This window comes from Drosophila erecta, unplaced genomic scaffold (genome assembly GCF_003286155.1).
Source record: "Drosophila erecta strain 14021-0224.00,06,07 unplaced genomic scaffold, DereRS2 tig00000000-arrow-pilon, whole genome shotgun sequence".
NCBI classification, from domain to species: Eukaryota; Metazoa; Arthropoda; class Insecta; order Diptera; family Drosophilidae; genus Drosophila; species Drosophila erecta.
In genome coordinates this window covers 6,334,052-6,352,758 of record NW_020825194.1, presented here as the reverse complement: position 1 = coordinate 6,352,758, position 18,707 = coordinate 6,334,052, and the positions used below count along the sequence as shown (strand labels likewise).

The window sequence follows — 18,707 nt, the reverse complement described above, 5'->3', positions numbered from 1 at the left end:
ACTTCAAAACATTTTTCTTTAAATCAATAACCTGGTTATATATATAATATGTGGTACTGAAACCAGATATTTATTAGCACTAGACTTATTAATTTGTTATATTTTAAAAAGTAAAATGATGAATTATTAGAGTTTGTGCAGCCCTGACCCGCCACTCTACTAAAACTTATCGATAGCCTGTTGATTACCAAACTCCCATCTCTATTGCTTAAACACGCGGCTGTTTTGTAAATAAAAACAGAGTTCTTTCAGTTTTCAACTAAAAACATGAGTTTTCTGAAACCCAAGACCCACATAGAAAAGGGAGATGTGGTCATCCTTTACTTGAGTGTCAGTTCCATGCATGCCATCGAAGCGGTGCCCGAAATAGTCAACAAAAAGGGCGAAACAATACCACATATTTTTCAGACCAATTATGGATCGCTAAAAGTTGAAAGTGAGTTAAAGTTATAGGTTCCATGGATCGTCCTAACCCTAATCCCTATTCCAGATATCATCGGCGTGGAGTATGGAAGTAAGGTGGAGCTCTCCAAGGGCTGGGCCCACGTACTGCAGCCAACGCCGGAACTCTGGACACAAACGCTGCCCCACCGCACGCAGATTATTTATACGCCGGATATCAGTATGATTATCCACCAGTTGGAGGTCCGACCCGGTGCCGTGGTGGTTGAGTCTGGCACAGGATCGGGATCACTGTCGCACTACTTTCTAAGAGCACTGAAACCCACTGGCCACCTGCACACATTCGATTTCCACGAAGCTCGAGCGGATCAGGCACGCGACGAGTTCCGACGACATGGTATCGCCGACTTCGTCACCGTCTATCACCGGGACGTTTGCAATCTGGGCTTTGGCGCGGAACTGGATGGAAAGGCCGATGCGGTCTTCTTGGATCTGCCCGCGCCCGATCTCGCAGTGCCGCACGCCTTCAAGGCGTTGAAGCTGTCCGGTGAGTGGCCAACATCGCGTTGACAACTAGTTGTCAGCGCCCTTTTGCGGGCAATCCGGCAATCAGGCGGTTATGTTGGGTTAACTGGGATGGCCAGGTACATTTACATATGCATTAAGTGGGCAAAATGTGTACAATAAGCTGTACCTCGCGTAGTTTTTTATAGTTTGAAGTTTAGTTCTTGTGAAATGGCTACACAATATTACTAACCTCTTAAAAACATTTTTAAAGAAACAGGGGCTTACTCCGGTATTTACATAGAATGGGAAATGAGATCTTAGGTTGTACCTAATTGGGAAAAAGGTACCAAACCACCTTGTATATCCCAACACTGTCGGCCGGTCAGTCAGTTATCCATCCAGTGAGCCAAAGATCCAGTCAGCTAGTCAGTCCGGCTGCCATTTCACCGTGTTTGACATTGAATGAGCCCGCTTTTGACACTTGATGCGGCCAAGGCAGGCTGACCGGCGAGTTTGTCATTAGGCGGATGGGAGCTTCGATTGTACAGCGGGCTTGCACCAAACCTAGGGTGCTACTGTATTGGAGGCACAAATATAATGTCAGCAAATCAAATACTAAAAAAAATAGGGAAAGCTTATCCACCAATATATGCAAATCTTTAGAAGCTATAATAGAGTAATTATTATTAAGGGCGCAAAAGAAGGCACCAACAATGAGTAAACCTGATTTCCCCTTCCCTTTTCACAGGAGGTCGTTTCTGTTCGTTTTCGCCCTGCATTGAACAGTCGCAGCGCTGCATCCAAGAGCTAACCAAGCTGGGCTTCAACGAGATTGTTTCCTTGGAGGTGCTGCAGCAGGAGAACGTGGTGAAGACTCGCACGCTGCCCGTCATCGATCTTGAGTTCCTTAAATTGCCCAAAACCGATGAGACGACGACGGCAGCAAATGCCGAGGAGAGCAAGGCGCCAAAGGAGGTGAAGAAGTACCTGACCTCCAGTAATCCCCAAACCCTGCCCGGTCACACGGGCTTCCTCACCTTCGCCACTTTGCCGCCAAATATACCCAAGGCCTGATGAATAAACTTGAATTTACTTTTATTTGTCCCACGAACCACGAGCTTCATCATTCGTCGTAGGAGTAAGAGTACGAGAATTCCTCGAAGTACTTGCGTTCGCTGGTCTTTACAGATCCGCAGTGGTAGCATCGATGCGGCTTCACTTGCTCCTGCGTCTTCCGGTTCCAGGACTTTCTCTCGGGCGCCCAGGGAGTTCGCTGCTCGGGAATGGCCACCTCGGTGCGCTCCGGATTGCCGCTGCAGGTAGGACAACGACCCACAACCGTCGGCTTGGGCAGCATGCCATAGATAAGTGGTCCCGGCGGTTGTTTTCCGTAAATGGTAACCACTTCGGGGAGGCTGGAGTACGGGCGGGTGGCAAAGAGCTTCTCGCGGTTGAGGAAACTGAAAGAATCAGGTGAGCAGAGTGAGAAAAAGCATTTTTCCTTGGAAATGCATATTACTTTGATCAATAGGTCATAAAAGCTGTTGCTAATTTGAATTATAAATATGTTGCTAAGGTGAAAGATTGAGGCGAAATGAGAATAGGTTCGTTTATTGGCGACTAGCGACTAATAAATCAGTAATAAATACTTTAAGTATAATTAAAATCAGTTAACATTTAAATTCATTCTCAAATCCATTTCCGTATTTAAACACAAACGAATGCCAATCATTTGTATTCAGGCAGAATAGAGAGAGACTACTCACTTGGGCCGCGGTTGCAGCCAGAGATTGTTGATGCGCTTGGTGCGCATTATGTCGCCCAGTTTCTGGAGGAGTCTCAGGTTCTCCCGCTCGATCTGCTGCTGGCGCTCCCGCTCCACTTGCTGCTTCTTCCACTTGCGCTGCACGTGCTCGTGGGCGCGCGGCGAGTGGGTGTCGATGGCTGGGCGGGCGGACATGACCTTCTCGCGGTGCTGGGCGTACCGCAGTTGCTCCCACGGCTGCTGCAGCAATTTGTCGCGTCGTGAGATCATTTTCGGTGGCTTCTCGGAGGGCAGATGTTGATGGGCTAGTGAGTGGTTGCTTACTGTTTAATCCGGTGGAAGTCCGCTGTGTTTGCCACAACAAACAAACAAGTGTCGGTGTGCGGCCATAACAACCTTGCCAGGACAACGGACCCTCGCCGAATGTTGCACCATCATGCTGGGATTAAGATCAACAACCAAACGGTGGAACCAAATGAACCAAGAAGTCCAGGCGGCGGCCGCTTTGCTCAGCTGTCCGCCGAGTTGTCCATCCGCGCAGAGTGACATCTCCAGTGACTCTTGACTTGCAAATTTGCAGGCCACTGCCAGTGTGGTTGTTACATAATTCTGGACCGCTTCTGCTGCTTGTTAGGTCCGGCCAGTTCTCCAGGATTTCTGTATTTCTGTGTAGTAGCCGCTCTCATCGAAAAACACCGGACTTTGGTGTGGCGGCAAACGTTCCTTTCTTCTTTGTAGCTGCTGCCGCTGTTGCAGCCGCTGTTGCTGTGGCTGCTGCTGTTGCTGCTGCAACTGATGTTGCTGCTGCTCATATGTCAACCGGCAACAACATGCAACCGGCAACAACTGGTTGCCGTTGCTGCCGCCGTTCTAAATACTCCTCGTTTAGTGTTTTGATGGATGTTAAGTGCCAGCCCCATATTGAATTCAATCATTTTGCATCGATGGCAGTGGGTTCTCGGTAGTCATTCAGTTTTTGCTATCTTCAAAGTGCTCGCAGCTCGCTTTGATCTGGAAATCCGGAATTTGTTGCTGCTCCTCGCTGATTAGCTAACGATGTGGTATTAACTGAAAAACAAGAACAATGAGGCACATATACTCCTCCCATTTGCTGATTTGGGCGGCACCCAATTAGTATATAATAAATATTCATTGTTTATTATCACAGTCTTGCCTTATGACCTTTTACGTTCAATTGAATTTACATTTTTCAGATTTTAGATTATGCCAATGTGTTGTGACACGCAGTTTAAGACTAGATTTGAAAGCGGTTGAAATGAATTTCATTAAATTAGCTTGCTTTTTTGGATTCAATAATTGTTACACTGACGCCTTGTTGGTTTCTCTTATTAAATATGCATGTATTCCTTATATTTTGTAACAATTGAAACGAATTTGAATTTTCCACAGAGATATCAGTTAACCGATCGAGTGCTCTTTGTACTTATTATAAGCTTGAATCATTTTGCACGGAGGTGGGCTCCTACTATTTTTCCCCTTGCCCCTAGCCAAGTTAACCAAGTTAACCAACTATCCAACCACTTGCAATTCCCATCGATCCTGTCAAAAACCGAGTTCGGCGCAATTGTTCTCGTTTGAAGTTGATTAGCCCCCCGTTGTTGCTAACAAAATGTATCTATTGTGCTCGACTGCAGCGGCCAATCGGTGTGTAGTGCGTGAGTTGGCAGTATTTGGGGAAATTAAAGGGCCCACGCCGCATTATTGGTAAGTTAATTGGAAGATCGGTAATGCGATACCCACAATGGCAACGTGTTGCTTATCACAGCTCACCTTGTTAGACGCTGGGCCATTATAAGTCGGATTATCTTGTTTGATGAATCGACAACTGTTACGAATTTCCACCATTCAACTCCGGAGGGAGTCTTGTGGGTCGCCGCTTTTCACCTTTGGCCGAAATCGAAATCACAATCGCTTGACCGCGCCGCTTGACTCGTCACTAAACACCTGCTTAGTTGTGCATAAATTTCATTTGCTTATGATTATTTTTATTGAAAGTTTCCTCGCAAAATGCCATATAATTGTGCCGGCCCGACTCTGTGGTCCCGCTCTGATGGGTGTGTGTGCGGGGTGCTGTGTGCAGTGTGTGTGTTACCAGGGTGCAGCCTTACGCCCGCCAGCAATATGGCCAGTTTCTCACCTTTAGAAGCCGGCCCCAAAGTCTCCGATGGCGAGGGACGAGCGCAAAATTGATGGCAGCGAGTGCCGCTCGGTGAGTTCTGGGTATAGTGATTGTGCGGATACCCTTTAAGGGTATTCCAGTTAATAATAAAGGTTTTTCTATCTCAAGTAACTTAATTATTGGCCTAACAATTAATAAATGTAAAAACAAATATTTGTTTATATATTTTATGGTATTATGTGTATATGCAAGAGTTACTGAAAACAGAAACTGCCTTTTTAAATGTTTATAATTTGATTGGCTGCAATTAACAATAATTACTACTTAAGAGCTGCTACTTGTAAATTTTTCAATCATACCCCATATTTGAAAGTGCATATTTCAATGTGCGAACATGGTATATGAAATCACTCTTCACTCTTTTGACTATTTAAAAACATATCGATGCCAAGGCATTGCAATGCCCATTTACCCAATTTTGCAATTGACCCGATAAACCTGGCTGCATTTAGGGAACCCTTTTGTTTTGATTAGCACTCCGCACAGCATACAAAGTGTATACAGAGAGTATGGCGGTTCTGGGTCCTGTCCATTTATTACAACATGAGCCGGCAAACGGCCACAACTGCGGAAAGTCAGTTGAAAACTGCGATTTGCTGTCAGCTAATAATAATAATTTCGATATTGAAAATACGTTTCCTTAGTTAGGTACGACACTAAACGATTTCGCCCAGTCGCTCGGCGACGGCGGTGCAGCAGTGCAGCAGTGCTAAAAGTCAGGCAGACAATACCTGCACCACCACCAGCACCACCAACTGCACCACCGACTTGCGAGTTGACCGTTGGTGGGGGCGTGCTATTTGCTGCCGCTGCTTCTTCCACTCCGTCTACCCCCCGCTATTTTTTGTATTTTTTTTGCGGACAGGTGGTGTGTGGTGTCGATGTTGCCCGGATCGTCGACTTTTGGCTCAGACTGTGTGTTGCCCATCGCCCATTGCCCGATGCCCGATGCCCGTTGCCCGTTGGTGTTCAATATGAGCCACAATTGAGGCATTTAATCGAGCATCTCTTAACACGCCTTGGAATGTTGACTTATTATTGGCCCAGGCAGCCATTCGTACACCCGCCGCAACGTCCTCGGCCGCCCGTATCTGTATCTTTCCGCTGGTGGTGGTGTTGCCAGCAAAAGTATCTGGCGGGTCTGCCATCCAGAGTTGGCCAGCAAAAGGAGAGACTTGCGTCGGTGTCAGGAGTCTGTAGTTACCTCACAGTAAAAGCGTTTATCATCATTAGACTCAATCTAAAGACGTTTTCGGCCGGGGTTATCATGTTGATTATGTTGTGTGAAAACAAATTACATTTCTTCTCGCCCTCTCGCGTTTTAGCACCACTTGGTGGTTCTTATTCCGCTGCTGGCTAATTACGTAGATGATCGCTGATTTCAATTGTGCTTATTGACAAACCAATTGGCCAATGCCACAGATGATTTTTGCTTTGGCTTTGCCTTTGCCTTTGCCTTTGGTTTTGGTGAAAGGAAAGCCTTTTACCCGAGCCGTGAGAAAAAAATATAGCAAAGTCGAACAACAGCGGAAAATATTTCCAATTTGCTAATGGCAATAATTGTTTCTACGTTTTGTTTTTACCTCAAGTACCAATACTTGGCTATAATTTGTTCTTTTATTGTTTTTCTTTTTTTTTTTTTATTATTTTGCTTTGCACAGCTGTGTTCTATATAGTTACTGTTGTTGCAAGTGCCATTGCCTGCAGCTGCAACAACAACAGCAGCAACAGACAACTGCAACTGCAACGGCAACGGCAAGAATAACTGCTTTAGCAAGGTTAAGTTTGGCCCTGACTGCCTGACTGCAGTGGACAACAAAGTGCACTTTATATAAATAGTGTTTAGTAGTGCTTAAAAATACCATTTAATTAGTGAAAGTGGGGGTTTTAAATGAAATACATACTAAAAACCATTAGGAACCCTACAAAATTTAAAGTTAAGTTAAATTTGAACTTTAAAGTTGAAGAAACTTCCATTGCATACACGTGCGACATCTTTGTAGTTCAGTGTAGTTCATTTGCCGTGGCGTGGAAAACCAAAAACTCCAACTCCAATAAACATTTTATGCACTTTTAAATGCAATGCATTATTGTAGTTGCACCGATAACGTTATATTTTTTTCAGCTGTGTTTTTTTTTTTAGATTTGTGCCACACACAGTCAGAGGAAAAACACAAAAGCAAATATAGTGGCACCAGGGTCAATGTCGCACCTTGAAGCTGCAGCCAATATAAAGATTTTGAAGCCGATTTTTTTTTTGTCACAATTTATTGCATTCGGCTTGGAGTCGAGCGTTTTCCATTTTTATGTGTATTATTTTATTTGCCTGAATCTGTGTGGCTCGACCATTTTATCTTGTCAACGCAATCGCCTATGAGTGTTTCTTTTTTAATTAATTAACAACAATCGCATGGGTGTCAATGGCATGCCTAGGTGGCACACTTGGCTCCCATGGATTGGGTCTTTAGTGTCCTCGGAATGCCGAAAGTGAGTGGGGGAAAATGCTCCCTCTGTGCTCAATCCCAAAACATCGAAAAAATGCACAATAAGTTTCTCTGCAAGAAAACAACTTTGAGCTATGCAGAAACTACAACTCAACAGGTATGCAAAGCCAATCAATAAACTTTCGCACAGAGAAGCCGCAGGCAGCTCAATTCTCAATTCTCGTGGCTCCATGAGAACTAATTGAGCCATTTCGAGGTCTATGATAATCGTTTTTGATGCAGCAGCCGGCTGAATTCAACTGGCAACCAAACGAAGCCAACGCCTTCACATTATCCAAGAGTCAGACTATGTCAACTTGAGCTACACAGCCAGCTCTTGTTCTATATAAGATTAAAATTTGAGAAAAATTGGGCATGCATATTAAGCCATATTTAAAAAAAAATCTTCAATTACATTCATAAATTTGTTTAATATAGTTGTATAGTAAGCAGTTGTATAGCTTTATTTTATGTGACTTTTTCTAACAGTGTCCAATAAAATTAAAGTTTTGTTTATGAATGGAATTACACGACGACATTTAGATGGCCAAAAGAGCAGCTTGGCCGGGCCAACGCAGCTGGAAATCGAGAGGCCGCCGACTCGGCTCAGATTCACAGACACTTCATCTAAATGTCAGGCCATATCTAGCGACACTCGCAACACTCGGATTCGCACTAGCCGGGTATCGGATTGGTCTTTGGTACTTGGTACTTGGAGCTGGACATCTCTTGGTTACTCCGGTCTCCGGTTGTCGGCTCTCTTTGGCGGCTGCTTTGGCCAAATCAATTGAGCCGCCTTCCCCCATAAACGAGCCAAAACAAATGACTCCGACTTGCCACGAGAGGCTGCGGCTGCGACTGCGGCTGCAACTGCTCTGCTCTTGGGACCCGGGGCAGCTGAAGATCATTAGTATAATTTAAGTAAATTAAACGCAGCGATTAGGTTCGGGATACAGCGGTCTGTATCGAGTGAAATAAAACCAGGCAGGACGGACGGGCAGGCGCAACAAACGGCACCAAGTATTCCCCAATCGCTGTTGTCGGCAAAATGCTTGTGTTTATTTAAATTTATTGTAACATTTTCGTTGGCGATTTCAATTTGTAAAACAAGCGAGCAAACAAGCTGTTAAAATATAATGATTGGCACCAATGGAGTTGCAGTCCTCGGAGCTGGAGACGGGGCCAAATCGGACTCCAAGATGTGGGTTAAACTGGCCGCATATGCTTATCCGATTCCTGGGAGATGCTTAAAGTGAATTTATGCGGCGTTTAAGCATTGTCCGGCCAAAGTATTTTCGCTTTATGATTGCCATGAGCAGTCGAATGCATAAACCATTTGGCATTGAAAACTATCGGTTAGCATACATTGTCTTTTTGGTTTTCCTTTTATTTTGTATTTTTTTGTATTTTTTTTTTTTTTTAGCCAGCCAGTAGAGTTGGGGGCTTTTTCCCACACAGACAATGGGCCAAAACGGCGACAACTGAGTCTGGGCTGGTTGGTCTGGTCTGGAGGCTTGAGCCTTGTGTCTCGGATCTCTCCGCATCGTGTGCAATATGAGGAGCGATGCAGAATCGACTCCCTGTGCAACTGCAACTGCAGCAGCGATCACAAAAGCTCGCAAGGAGCCAGACGGAATTACAAGAGCAGGGCTGCGGAACAATGCCGAAATGCAGGCAGTTCAATTGAATACAGTGGGTCACATAATCGTGTATGTATTCGAATCAACCCCTTTGATAATTTAACCATTTCTGATTTCAATTAGATCAGTTGGATTTCTTTTAGATCAAAATTTATATATAAATGTAGACATTTGAACTAGAAATAAATGCAAGAAAAGTATTGGACTCAATGTGAATAACATTTTATTGAACAATACATCAATATAATGGAAAATATGAAATAAATTCTGTAAACTTTCACTGAGTTACCAAATGCTGGCCACTGTGCCATAGCAATTGACAAAAGCCTCGAGTACTCCGGCACCAACAGAAACAACAACCACTGCAGTGAAAAGAACAAAAAGCGAGTAACAAACAAATAAACAGTCAGTAGAGTCAGACACAAACAGCAATTCATATTTGCTCTGATTTATATGGCGTCTAGAAGTTTTCCATTTTTATTATGTATCATTATTATTATGATTTTTTCCCAGGCCAAAAGGCTGTAGAGAGCTGACTGGCTTTTTTGTGCCCTGCTGGCCGGTGTAATCAATCAGCGGAAGGAGCTACGGAATGGTGGAGATCCCGGTCTGGTTTTCGGTTAAGGATCTCTCTGTTGCACTCTGTGCGCGAGTTGGGCGAAAATTAATGTTCTTTAATTTGCAAGTTTGTGTCCTAAGTCTTTCGTTTCGGCTTGCCACACACAGGCTAAATTGGAGTCGAAGGGGGCGGAAAGGGGAGGGGCTGCTTGGGGTTGCTGTTGTTGCCGCTGTTGCTGTTGTTGTTGTTGCTGTTGTTCCCCAGAAATGTCATTAAAGCGCCACACAGATCTTCGTTGCGGCTGGGTGTGCAAGCGCATTTTGATCTCCTTTGAGCCAATGTCAATTGCTGGCATCGCCCGCGGATCGCAGAGACAACAGAAAAAGATCTGCATAGCTTGATATTCTAATTGCTGAAATTGTTTGCCACAGACAAGTGTGCTTGTGTGCGGGCTTGTGGCTGCCATGCCCAATGAATAATCATTGAAATCCGTTCGTTGACAAAACCAAACAACAGCAAAGCGACACTAAGAGAAATAAATCTTGCAAATTGTATCGGTAATTTGTATATCCCAGGTGTTTTTTTAATATGTTAGTTCTGGGTATTATTTATTAAATTAATAATAATTAATTTAATTATAAATAATATTATAAATCAAAGGTTAGTTAAGTAGAAAACATCTTGCAATAGCCTCCTTTTTTTCTGACTAACTCGAGTGACTAGTGCCAACTGGCCAATGATCTGATTTTTCTGCGTGGAGGAGAAAAAATGGGATGCCTGCGCTACATGGCCCTGTGTCTCCTGCCTCTTTTGGTGGTCCCTGCCTCATTGGCCTCCTCATTGTGTCGCACTGATCCAAATCGCATCAAATTTTTCGCTGCACTCGTTTTCAGCTCAGTTTTGCTGTTCCCCTCGATTTTTTGTGGCTGGCTGGCTGTGTCTGCGGGTCTCCTCCTTGCTCTTTGCGCTTTTCAATCAGATATGAAAGCTGGAGCGCGTCTTCGCTGTTGTTGTCGCAACGCAGCTTTACTTTACTTAAGTTTTTTTATTGTGTTTTTTTTTTTTTTGTGGGCCTGTGACTTGATTTTCTTAATTAAATTTTTTGCTACGCCGCTGCCAAGGCTATTGCCGATCCTCCGGCTCCTGCCGATGATGATAATGGGGGTGGGGATGATGTGTGTGTTTTATAAGTCGAATGTTGTTGGCTCAGTCGCTGATTTGAGGCCCTTGATAGGCTGAGCTCGTTGTTGCCGCATTTAACACACTCCCACAACCATTCCCTTCGCCAAAAAAGCATTCACAAATTTGGCAAAAGAAAAAAAAATCGAATCGAAGCAAAAAAAGGCCACCAAAATCAGCTTCTTTAGCTGCACAATCTTAGGAGCCATTACGTGCACTTGGCCGCTCAACAAGAACTTGAACCTCATTAACCCATCAGCCACCCGAAAACAATTTGACCCGAGCTCAACTCCAACGTACTACCAAGCATCCAAAGTTTCAGCTCGGTTCGATGCCAGCATCATTTACATCATCATTCACAATAAAATAAAAGTGCACACGCCCACTTAAAAGGGCCCCATAAATTGTATGGAATAATCAGTTTCAACATAATTTATTGTAATTTACGAGTGTCGGCTAAAGCGGGCCACAAGTATATATATTTTTATGTGCACAGGCGTATAGCACTGACATTGCCAGAAGAGGAGTCGCCGCCTGGGCTTTTTTTATAGAGCAGCTAAATGCTACAAATGAAAATCCTAAACGAAACATTGAAAGCATCTTGATAAGCAGCCGAGAAACGGCAGGCGAACATTACTTTTTTTGTTTAGCTGAAGGAGAGCCAAAGTTGAACTCCAGACAAAGTTGAAGTCGAAGTCGAAGTCGATTTGAAGCCGAGCGTGCAAACACCTTGGAAACTCCATATTTCATTGCCTAATAATATTTTTGAGGGCGCTGCTTCATCTAGATGGAGTTTTGGGGCTTTGAACTTCTTCGAATTACATATCCAGTTCTTACACTTGGGGCCTTTGTAATTGAAACGATTGTTTTGGCTTGGCTCACTTATATATCTCTTTTGTATCAATCACTCAATAAAAATTCAACGATCAATCAATATCAGCCATCAAGCAAAGCAGATTCCCATCGAAAGTTGGGCTTTTGTTTTCGAACCATCCGCATACTCGTCCGAATACCATTTTCAATCAGAATTGAAATGTCAGCGGATAATAAACTTCAAGTGTCAATGCGATCGCAGATTGACAAGTCGACAGACCGAATATCCTTTTCCTTTTACTCCTATTATCGCCGTTTCGAAATCATTCAAAGTTTCATCGTAGCTTCGTCAATGGTCCTCGTATCTCTATTTTTCCTTTTCCGATTTCACTTACAGATATCATCGGTTTGTTTTGCATACGATTGTTAAGCTCATTATAGAGTGGCTATTTATAAGGCGGCACAACACAAAAAGCTGTGGCATTGGCGTTCGTATAAATTGGGAAATTTCACTTTGTTGTTAAGGGTAAATAACCTTGTGTTGCGGTTGGGTTTCGAATTGTTATTTCCTGGACTTGCCCCATAAATTTCTATCCTTAAATAGTAACAAGATAGAATGCTATACATATCATATACATACATATCATGCTACAATATCATCTCATCAAAAAAATTAAAAAAAAATAGATTTCTAAATTTGAATGCAGATTGTAGAGGTATGCCACTTCAAAATCGGATTAGGATAAGTTGAGTTATGCACTTTAGAACTTCAGTCTTTGGACACTTTTGATTTCTACCATCATAACATCAGAAAAATTACCAAAAAATTAAAAAAATTTATTTTTCTAAATTTGAATGCACCTTTGTAGGGAATTGCTCCAGAAACATTTAAAGGTATGCCACATAAAAATCCGATTAATATAAGTTGAGTTATGGAGTTTAGAACTTCAGCCTTGGGACATTTTTGAATTTCTACAATATCATAATATAAGAAAAATTACCAAAAAATTAAAAAAAAATATATTTCTAAATTTGAATGCAGCTTTTTAGAGAATTGCTCCAGAAACATTTAAAGGTATGCCACTTCGAAATCGGATTAGGACATGTTGAGTTATGGAGTTTAGAACTTCAGTCTTTGGACATTTCTGAATTTCTACATCATAACATCAAAAAAATTAAAAAAAATTAAAAAAATATAAATTTCTAAATTTGAATGCAGCTTTTTAGAGAATTGCTCCAGAAACATTTAAAGGTATGCCGCTTCAAAATCCGATTAATATAAGCTAAGTTATGCACTTTTTAGAACTTCAGCCTTGGGACATTTCTTAAATTTTCAACATCATAACATCAGAAAAATTACAAAAATATTAAAAAAAAATACATTTTTAAATTTGAATGCAGATTGGTAGAGAATTGCGCCAGAAACAATTAGAGGTATGCCACTTCAAAATCCGATTAATATAAGTTGAGTAATGGACTTTAGATTTTCAGATTACAACATCATAGCACCAGAAAAAACAGGATAGAATGCTATAGTATTTACTCAACTAGTGAAAGTGCAAAACAAGAACTTTCAACATTTTCTAGAAAACCGATAGAAACTGCGACATGGCTAGATCGACTCGGCTATTGATCCTGATCAAGAATATATATACCTTATATGGTCGGAAAGGTTTCGTTCTGCCTGTTACATACTTTTCAACGAATCTAGTGAATCCTTTTAATCTACGAGTAACGGGTGTAAATATTAATATAGGTTTGTAAACCTCTTATTGATTTTGGGACAATTACCTTTTCAAAAGGCGTACCAATTAAATGTGAAACTCTTTGAAGCCTTAAACTTCATTTAAACATCAAGCAAATAGCTGGTAATTTGTCTAGGTCCACAAAAAGAAACTAACCAAGCTCGCAAACGGTGAAGCCAACATTTTTTCATATTTCAGCTGATAGATCACTTCAGTTGAAGTATTGGCAAATATTTGCTTGTTTACTTTGATTAAATTTCGCCGTCTAAAGCGCTTTCATTCTGCAATTATTCAGCGAGCGTAATAAGTCTGAAAAACCCTCCATGCTAACTGCAATTTCTGCGAGTTCAAAGTGCTTAGTAGACTCCGAAAAGAATGGCAGCTTAAGCTACACAGTAAGAAGAGAATATATGTTTTGGTGATATAAGATAATATGACACGTTATGAACAACCTGGAATTATTACTATATATTCTTTAATTATTGGTGAACTGGGAATAGGAAAACTAGATTTTTCAGTTAGAAGCAGTTTAATATAAGTCTTTAATATCAGTATCATAATATCATAATGCCATATTTATATACACAAAAATATAAATATGGCAAGCACTTTGGCCTATTTTTTTCGGTGCAGAGTCAGGCATTTTAGCCTTCCCCAGAGTTCGCTAATTTGCCACTGAGTGGAGGACTTGACTGGGGAGTTACCTTTCCGTTGACCAGGTCGGCGCGCATCTTCCCAGCGTAATTTAAACTAAATCGGTTTGCTGGCCGAACTGCGTAGAGCTCCAAAAGATCCCCAGTTGAGGTCTGGCCCAGTGTAATGGCTAACACGGACAGGGAAGCCACACACACACACGCGAATAGAGCGGCTGCGGTGAGAGCCGTTGCATGTGCAAAAGTTGGCCCCGTCTTTCGGCTCCGTCTCCTCGTAATAATCAATTATTTCTGTGTAATTTATGGTAATGTTCAGTCATGATGGATTGACTGCTCTAATGTCGCTCTAAATCTTTGTAGCTCGCTTGCCGGGGTACGCTTGCCAGCCATCCTCCATAGCCATCCCACTGGAGCCTGCCCCAAAAGCCAGCCAAATCCAAAACTAAAACCAAAACCAAACCAGAGCAGTTTGGTTCCAAGGAGAGGAGATCTCGCCAGGCAGGTGCAATTGCTCAGCTTGGAGAGATGTTTCTGCGGCGCACGGGTCTCCCACTAAAGGCTGGCCCGGCTGTCTGCCAAAGAGCCGAACTCCAAACTGCACGGCAGGTCGATGAACAATGGGTGCTACCAGTGAAATATTTTAGGGATTATAAAGTAGAACCTAAATATTATACACTTATTTCTTATTTTTATAACCCCTTACTTCGCTTACTTTCAGCTTCAAAATGCTATCAAAATATTCTTTTAAAAAAGTGCTCACTTTGTGATCTTATTAGGCCCATGGTGCAGCTCGCTTCTCTACTTCCGTCACCTCGCCCCATCTCCAGATGCCTCACCTTCCCGCAGAGGTAATATGTAGCATATGTTTTCGTAAGTTTTTTCTTGTATTTTGTTTAATGGCAGCTTAGATTACACTGGACTCCGATGGGCAGGTGTGTGGGGCATGGGGAAAAACAGATCTTCGCATGTTGGCTGCGGCTTCCAACGGATCGTTGAAATCCCCCCCCTGGAAAAACGATGTCCCCCCTGCGCCCGACAAGCCCATGTAACCGATGTTTAAAATTGCTCTGTGATTTTCGTGGCGAAATTAATGTTAAATAAGCTTTTAGTTTATGTCCCGCCACAGCGTTGATCAATTTCTCAGTCACCTGGTCCTCTTCTTTTTCTAGCTGGTTTCCTACTGCTGCTGCTTCTTTTTCCCCTTCTAAGCCTTGTTTGGTGCATTGGATGATTGGATTTGTGGCTTGTTTATGTGTAAATTATGCTTGTACACATTTTACCAGCAATTGTGTATAAATTATAGACGACTTATTATGTTTGCTGTTTGGCTTTGGTGCGGCTTACATATTAATATAGCACCAAAAGCCGCCTCCTAACATTTGAAATTCAAACGATGGTAAGAGTGTGTAGTGAATGGCTGCAGTACGAGTTGCATTGAAATACAATTGTGTGGCTTACATTTTGTATAAAAAAAGATAGTTGAAGATGTGAATAACGTACCTAAATATAAAAAATATTTCTTTTTATTTTGCGGCCTACATGGCAATAATTTTGTAGGACATCCTTATGGTCAACTCCTCTCCCTGGCTCTTTCCTTAAGTTACGACTTTCATCCATAGCCCTTGGTGAGGGCGGAGTGGAATATGTTTGGCTTTTAAGAGCTGGGCCATTAGTTCCGCTGGCAATTGCTGTGAACTGCATAAAAATGATTTGGCATGCAGTGGCAGAGCGAAAGCACCGAAATCACCGAAATCTCCTTGAGGGCCTGCTTAGTAGGTGGTTTCAAGTCTGCGGAAAGTAAATGGTTAGGGCCTGGGAAAGATCCATAGAAAATGGATCTTTGAGGGTCTGAGGCTTGGACATCCTTAAGCCTGCCGTTGTGTTATGCAAATACCTGGGGCAACATCATCGCCACCAGAATCAGCAGCACCACAGACTGCACCATCAGCACCACCAGCACCACTCTGGGCACCACCCTGTGTGCAGCACAATGGCTACCGTGCGCGTGCAACAGAACACGTACAAAACAGCAGCTGTTTAACATTTATTTGCCTATTTATTAATTTCATGTAACATTTTTTCCTAGGAAAAGTTCCACAATGCGAAATCAAAGCCAAAAGGCAACAAGCTCGACGCATTCTCTTGACGCCAGGCAGTCGCCTTGGGTTTTGCTTTTGGCTTTTGAGTTTTGGATTGGGACTGAGACTGAGACTTGGACTGGGTTTCGGTTCGGGTTCGGGTTCAGTTCCAGGGTCTTCGAATTGTCCAAGCTATCCAGCCGGGCCAACTGTTTTGGCCCAAGACAATAAGCCAAAAGCCTGGGGCCTTCGGGAGGGACTTTTTGCCATACTTCTCCCACTATTTGACTCGGTCTCTGAGCTCCTGCGACTGTTTATGTTGCTGCTGCGACTGTTGCTGCTGCTGCTGCTGCTGCCACAAAAAGTGTCGTGACCCCGGCCAAGGCATTGCATATGGCCAGGATTGTGGGAGGCTTAAAGAGCAGGAGGAGCTTGGTGGAGCTGGAGGGGCAGGGGTAGCCGGAGGGGGTCGGACGGTACAAAAATTACATGTTGTTCCTGTTGAAATGTTTGGTTTTGTGCGCCCAGCATTCCCATTGTCGTCGACGTTTATTTATAAATTTCTTTGCGTTGTTTACCTTTTCAAATACTCTTCATATTCGGGTAACTAAGTTAATACAACATAACAGAGATTTTTTATTTTCTTATGCAGGTGCTTGGTAACAGAGGTTGTATTCCAAGAAGCTGGTGCGTGTGTTTTGGAAACATGTTAAAAGAATTCAGATTTATTTAGAAGCCCACAATTCAATTAATTATTTTTCCATGCGTAATAAAGAGAAAGCAATACATCATTTACAAGATTTTAGAAAGAGTGCATACTTTTATACTTTCCCATAGGTTTTGTGTGACTTGGTCTTTTGCTAATATGACGGCCTAAGGGAAATATGTAACAGTCCCGTGCTGCTCCTGCAGCCTCAGCCAGGAGTCGTCGTCTCCTCGGCGATTGCCGCGCTTACATAAGCATCTCTGGCTAGGACAAAGGAAATGCAAAAATGCCAAAAATCGCACAACTCAAAAAAATCGTATAAAAAATAAAACAGTCGAAGCTGAAATACAGAAAACGCGAACGCGAATTCGAATTCGAGTAACTTGCACACAAAACGATTCTGGCACCCATGAAGAGCAGTAGTGGCCGATGGATTTGGGGAGCATCGGACGGGAGGATCATCGAATCGGCCTGGGCGGGTGGCGATCGTGGCACATTTGCATACAATGAGGCCAGGACTGCGGCACACACCCTCCCCCACCCCCCGTGGCAACTCGCCCCTCGCCCAAGTGCTATATGTTATCTGCGACTGTGACCTACACCAATATTTCTGAGAATGCTGCTGTTGGCCGACGTCGTCGCCTGGAAGTGTGTCGTCGTCCAGTCCCAGGTCTCCATCTGCAGCTTCACTTGTGCACTGTGAGAAATTTATGGAACATGCGTAACACACGTACTTGTTACTTAGGGAACAAACATACTCTATATCGCGTTTTTAAAACTTATGCAGAATCCGAAAGATATATAACCAGGCTAAATGCCTTAAGTTATGTACTGATTATAGTCTCATTATAAATGCTAAAATGTATCCTAGAGGGTAATTTTTCTGAATTAATAGTCCGATTGGGATGGCTCTTTCGCCAAGTGCCTTCTTGCACATCCAGCTAGCCAGTCACATAGCCAGTCAGTATCTCAGACAACCGACAACGGACGACGACGAGGAGTCATTCAATCGCGCCAGCTGCGGCGTCTACATCGTCAGCGTTCCGTTCCGTTCCGTTTAGCTTAGGTTTTTCACTGCTCTCTCGCCTTTTTGTTTGCTTTGTATTTTTCCTCTTTTTTTTTTTTTTGTATTTTTGTTTTTGTTGCTTATTTTGTTGGCCATTCTACTTACAATATTTGTTGGATATCACCAAAAGATCTCGGCAACAGCAGCCGCAGCCGAAAAAAGGAGCCAGCCTCCTCAACGGGCGACTCTCGAGTGGGCCTGTGTGTGAAATCCAACTGTCTGGCGTCTGTTCTGCGTCGTCGCCGAGGTTTCATCGAGGTTTCATGGGTTTCATGGGTTTCATGGGTTTCATCGGCGGTTCGTCGTCACCATGAAGTGGTGCCTCCAGTACGAGTACTTTGAAATTGAAAATGTCTATGAATGCTACCCAAACTTGGAGCATTGATGTGGGGGGAGTGGCTTTCAGGCTTAAATTTTCTATTTTTTCCATTCGTTGGTTTCTGGGCGAAAGCGAATGATTCGAATTTGGCTGGCAGTTCAGAGTGCAAGGCTTTAATGGACCCAGCAACCCAGGAAAATCATGACATTTTCCCATCGCGTTATTATGGTAATCATGTTATGATCAGTGATCTAAACACACATTGCTGAGATATTCGCCTTGTTTGTGATATGTGTGGGGATTTAGGTCAAGTCAGGCTCATTAAAAGCCTAATGGGTTTATATTGGCACTTTAACAAAATCTTCATTTTTCGTATGCGCCTTTTGTCTTCAAAATGCACAAATGCAAATTGCAAAATTTCATTTAAATAAGTCGCAAAATACCTAATCGTTTACGACTTAATCGGAATTTATAGAGCCTAAAAGTTTATTGGCAATAGAAATTGTATAATTGCCCATTAAGCAAACATTCATTTTGTGCAGGTTTTATAGCCCCCTCTTAGATGGCATAATTTATTCGTCCCACTAAAAAG

The 18,707-nt window shown here is 42.8% G+C and overlaps 2 protein-coding genes across 2 annotated transcripts; one reads left to right on the top strand and one right to left on the bottom strand.

The window, feature by feature from the left end:
* Positions 1-159: 159 nt before the first annotated feature.
* Positions 160-2,020, top strand: LOC6554402 (tRNA (adenine(58)-N(1))-methyltransferase catalytic subunit TRMT61A). Its single transcript, XM_001981662.3, has 3 exons — positions 160-436; positions 491-949; positions 1,658-2,020. Exons 1-3 carry the CDS (start codon positions 268-270, stop codon positions 1,981-1,983), a joined length of 954 nt encoding a protein of 317 aa, XP_001981698.1. The 5' UTR covers positions 160-267; the 3' UTR covers positions 1,984-2,020.
* LOC6554401 lies at positions 1,994-3,020 on the bottom strand. The gene is made up of 2 exons (XM_001981661.3): positions 2,676-3,020; positions 1,994-2,369 (listed from the first exon to the last, which is right to left on the bottom strand). Exons 1-2 carry the CDS (start codon positions 2,942-2,944, stop codon positions 2,033-2,035), a joined length of 606 nt encoding a protein of 201 aa, XP_001981697.1. The 5' UTR covers positions 2,945-3,020; the 3' UTR covers positions 1,994-2,032.
* Positions 3,021-18,707: the final 15,687 nt, after the last annotated feature.